At 34.4% G+C, this 5,264-nt stretch overlaps 1 protein-coding gene across 1 annotated transcript in view; it reads right to left on the minus strand.

Moving 5' to 3' along the window:
* The window catches only part of STK31 (serine/threonine kinase 31), a 56,132-nt gene that overhangs the window by 20,164 nt on the left and 30,704 nt on the right, over positions 1 to 5,264 (minus strand). The window contains 2 exon segments of the mRNA XM_006088797.3: positions 1,558 to 1,659; positions 2,857 to 3,060. Coding sequence (XP_006088859.1) covers positions 1,558 to 1,659; positions 2,857 to 3,060 — 306 coding nt within the window.

Here is a 5,264-nt window from a genome sequence, read left to right on the forward strand (position 1 = left end):
CGGGGGGGGGGGGGGGCGGGGGTAAGAGATCAACCGAAGGACTTGTATGCATGCATACGAGCATAACCAATGGACACAAGACACTGGGAGGCATGGGAGGCTAGGTGAGGGTCAAGGGAAGAAAAAAAAAAGGAGACATATATAATACTCTTTGTAATACTTAAAGCAATAAAATAATTAAAAAATAGTAAATGAAAGCCAAGAATCATCTTAGATCTAAAATACCATCTTTACTAAGAGAAGAAAAACTTAATTACCAATTTTAGGTTTGGTATACATATATAGACACAGAACGTTGCCTAAGGTCAAGCTCTGCACTCACTTCCAAGCTAAAATGAAAAAGTGTGATAATACACCAATTTGAATTATGAAATTGTCATTATTTCTCAAAAAAAAATAAGAACACAGTGATATGTTTAAAATAATAGCTATGTCATTTAGGAGGAAACACACATAAAAAGCCTTGAAAAAAATATGTAGTCCTAACCGGTTTGGCTCAGTGGATAGAGCGTCAGCCTGCAGACTCAAGGGTCCCAGGTTCGATTCCGGTCAAGGGCATGTACCTTGGTTGCGGGCACATCCCCAGTAGGGAGTGTGCAGGAGGCAGCTGATTGATGTTTCTCTCTCATCGATGTTTCTAACTATCCCTCTCCCTTCCTCTCTGTAAAAAATCAATAAAATATATTTAAAAAATATGTAGCTCTACAAAAGCCACTTGAAGCAAATGTGAAAATTGAGGATTCTTAGAAAAGTTGTTTATCACATGTTCATTAAGTGAAACTTCTATACACTTACCAAGTCGCTGGGAGATAGCTATTTTATTCCAGGTGACTACTAAAGTACACAGTCATGTGAGTTTGCTAAATGAAATATAACCTTAAAATGTCTATTATTTCACAATGTTTTTATTTTTCAAAGCAATGTTCTTAACTTAGTTCACATAACATTCCTAATACATAAAATACAATACTCTTTGCATTTTAAAGAGAAAATACGCTGACTGACTCTCACAAAAATTAGTGGTAGATTAGAGACTTAAAGATGCAACATCTCCTCCACCCCAAAACCAGGTAGTTTTATTTTGTTATAGTCTTCAACTAATTTATGCTGCCCTATTAATGCTGTCATTGCAGTATTATACCAAAATGATGTTCATATGGATTTTAATAAAGAAAAAAATCTTCAGGCTTTCTGTTAAGAATATAAGCAGTGTGCAAATTGTGTTTAAGCTATCATCTCAATTCTTGTAAAAATAAGCAAAAAAAGATGAAAGGAAAGTTAACATCAAAAATTAACAATGATCACTATTATTACCACAAGTAGGAAAATTACGGTGATGTTTTTTCTTCTTTATAATTTTGTGTAATTTTCACATTTGGTACAATGGTAATAAATTATTTTGTCATCAGAAATTAATATCTAAATTCACATAAACATCATTATGCCAACACATAACTATACCAATATAATCTCTATACTTGTTATTATAGTCCACTTCATAAAATGGATATATTAATTCAATTTCTAGTACAAACTAATTCAAAACTTTATACTTACATATTCCTCTCGCTCACGATAAATTTCCTGAAAGACACTATTACGTAACTGAGTTATTTCTTGTTTTATTTTCTCAATTTCAGATCCATCATGGTCATCAGACTTTAATCAGAAAGAAACAAAAGTGACCTTACAGGCTTGTTAAAGTAGACTGAAAATAAGTCTTCCTAGTAAGAATTATTTACAACTTCTAAGCAAATCACTCCATCTGATTTCTATTTATCCTTCTGTACCTAGCACATAATAGCACTTGCGAATTAATATTCTAACACTAATTTTCTAAAACCTATGAAAAGGAATTATAAAAAATAAAGACAAAGTCAATTACGCAGATTTTTTTTCTCACCTCTTAAAATCTGCTGAAGAATTTATCTACAATAAAGATGACCGACTGCCATCAGAAAGTGTCAAGAATAAGAACCAGAATACAATTAAATGCCCTGGAATTGTTTTCTACATGAGATTTGGGTGTGTTTTTTTAAATGAGTAAATGTGTGGCATGTCTACTAGAGGAAAGACTCCAGTGATAATAAGCCGTCTTAAATGGCACATTTTCAAAGTTAGATATATTTCTCCAAAAGTTAAAAAAATTAAACTAAAAAAGAGACCATTCCCCACAGCCCAGAATACAATAAAACTGGAAAAATCTTAAACCGTTATATTCCACTGAAGTGGTCCAAAGAGAAACAGAGCTCATTCAAATTGGATTAAGACATAATATAAATCTCTTTTTATACGTAAATCAAATTCTCAAGGGAAAACTAAGAATTCCCAAAATTTCACAAAGTTTTAAACCTAAGGAAGAAAGTTAATGAAGATTAGAATATCCTAATTCTTCTAGTTCTATTATCATATAAAAACAACTTAAAATATTTCCAAGAAACAATATGTACAGCTATTAAAAAGAAGTAAACAGAAGATCTGAAAAATAGTTTATAACAAAATTCTACCTTTGGGGAACACCCATCGCCTTGCATGTAGTAGGCTTGTATTGTAATAGACATTATATAACAGTCCAAACCAAAGAGTTTTCAAATTATTCAAAAATACTTATGTTACTGAAAACCAAGGCAGCCATGTAAACTGTTTTCAAAAAGCATTTAGTGACATGGAAAAATGTTTACACTATTAATGTAATAATTTTATTTACATACACAGAGGGGGAAAGATAAAATATATAAAACAAAATGTAAGTAATTATTCTATTTAAAGAGAACACTTATGCATGACTTTTATAAAGCAGAGCCCAAGTAAAATGAGGCACACAAAGAGTTCAGTGACAACCAACTATTTGCTTACTTCTTCCAAATTATTCTTTTCAACCAATTTCCATCTCAGTCGAGCTTTTAAGTTTTTCAGTGTCTTTTTAATGGACAGCAAGTGATCCAGATTGGGGCTCTTATTTAAACTTTCGATAATTTGCTTCTTAAACTAAGTAAGAGAAAGAATTATCACATTTTTAAAACAGACAGCATAGTCACTTACAGACCATTTATTACTTATGTATTAAGATTCAACTAGTATTTACTGAATACAGGTTAAAATAAAGTCTACAAGAAATTCTACCACTTGATTTCTTAATTATCCATATTTCTATTAGAAGAATATCTGTTCCTGTATTGAAAGTAGCAAAGGTAAAAGAAATATCTCAAGCTAATACATACAGTAAGGCATACTTTGCTAGAGAAGATGCAAATTGGAATTTCTAATGAGGATGTAAATCAAAATTACCTTTCCCAAAAGTAGTTTGATAATATGTATCAAGTTTTAAGAATGTTCATTCCTTTTGACTTAATAATTAATAATTTTTAGGAATCTATCTGGGTGAGGGCATGTGCTGGGGGGGTGGGAATGAGCGGGGAGAGGTCATGGGAGAAAAAGGATTCATATGTAATACTTTGAACAATAAAGAATTCTTTTAAAAAGAATAAATATACCATAAAAGGAAAAAAATTAAGTACAAAGTTATGTACAGTATTATTGATGGTAAAAAAATTCGAAGTAACCTTAATGTCTAATGCAGAGGAACAGTTAAATGTACATCTGTACAAGGAATGATGTTTCAGTCACTCAAAATGACTTATCAGCCCTGGCCGGGTGGCTCAGTTAGTTAGAGCGTTGTCCTGTACACCAAATAATGTTGCGGGTTCAGTTTCCGGTCAGGACACATACCTAGGTTGCAGGTTTGGTCCCCAGTCAGAGCGAGTATAGGAGGCAAATGGTTGATGTTTCTCCTTCTCTCTCCCCCTTTTCCCTCCTTCCTCTCTCTCTAAAAATCAATGGAAACATAACCTTGGATCAGAATTTTTTGAAAAATGACTTATCATATGGGAAAATGTTCATACTACGCCATTAATGAAGAAAACATTTTCAAAATAGTTCACAAAATGATATAATGTACATAATATACACACATACATACAAGTCACCATACCAAAAAAAAAAAAAAAAAAGGCACACGTTATTTTATTGTGCTTTCCTTTATTGCACTTTGCCGTACTGTTTTTTTACTAATTGAAGGTTTGTGGCAACCCTGGTCAAGCAAGTCTATCAGCACCATTTTTCCAACAGCATTTGCTCATTCCTTGTCTTTGTGTCACATTTTGGTACTTCTCACAGTATTTCAAACTTTTTCATTATTATTATATTTGTTATGGTGATCTGTGATTAGTGATCTCTGATATTACCACGGTAATTGTTCTGGAAACCACAAACCACACCCATATAAGATAGCAAACTTAACCAATAAATGCTATGTGTGACTGCTCCACCAATCAGCCCTTCCCCCATCTCTCTCCTTCTCTTTGGGCCTATTTCCTGAGACACAACAATAATTAAATTGGGCCAATTAATAATCCCATAATGGCCTCGAGGAAGAGTCACACATCTCTCACTTAAAAGCAAGAAATGAGTAAGCTTAGTGAAGAACATTGAAAGCTGACATAGGCCAGAAGCTAGGCCTCTTGCGTCAGCTAGCCAAGTTGTGAATGCAAAAGAAAAGTTTTAAATTAAGGTTGCTACTCCAGTGAACACACAAATAATAAGAAAGTGTAACAGCCTTATTGCTAATATGGAAAAAGTTTAGTGATCTGGCTAGATCAGGGGTGGGCAAACTTTTTGACTCGAGGGCCACAATGGGTTCTTAAACTGGACCGGAGGGCCGGAACAAAAGCATGGATGGAGTGTTTGTGTGAACTAATATAAATTCAAAGTAAACATCATTACATAAAAGGGTACGGTCTTTTTTTTTTTTTAGTTTTATTCATTTCAAACGGGCCGGATCCGGCCCGCGGGCCGTAGTTTGCCCACGGCTGGGCTGGATCAAACCAGCCACATTTCCTTAAGCCAAAACCTAACCCAAAGCAAGGCCTTAACCCTCTTAAATTCTAGGAAGGCTGAGAGGTGACAAAGCTGCAGGGAGAATTTAATCACATACCTGCTTACAGCAGGACAGTGCTTTACTAGTAATAACAAATAATTTACCTACACACAGATAATTTACCTACACACAGGGTATTAAACTACCTGAGAAAAGTTTAAGTATTAAAAAATACAAAGCATCCGCCCTGCCTGGTTTGGCTCAGTGGATAGAGCATCGGCCTGTGGACCGAAGGGCCCCAGGTTCGATTCTGGTCAAGGGCACATGCCTGGGTTGCAGGCTCGGTCCAACGTGCAGGAGGCAGCCAATTAATGATTCCTTCTCATCA

The sequence above is a fragment of the Myotis lucifugus genome, unplaced genomic scaffold, assembly GCF_000147115.1.
Source record: "Myotis lucifugus unplaced genomic scaffold, Myoluc2.0 scaffold_52, whole genome shotgun sequence".
In the NCBI taxonomy this organism is placed as follows: domain Eukaryota; kingdom Metazoa; phylum Chordata; class Mammalia; order Chiroptera; family Vespertilionidae; genus Myotis; species Myotis lucifugus.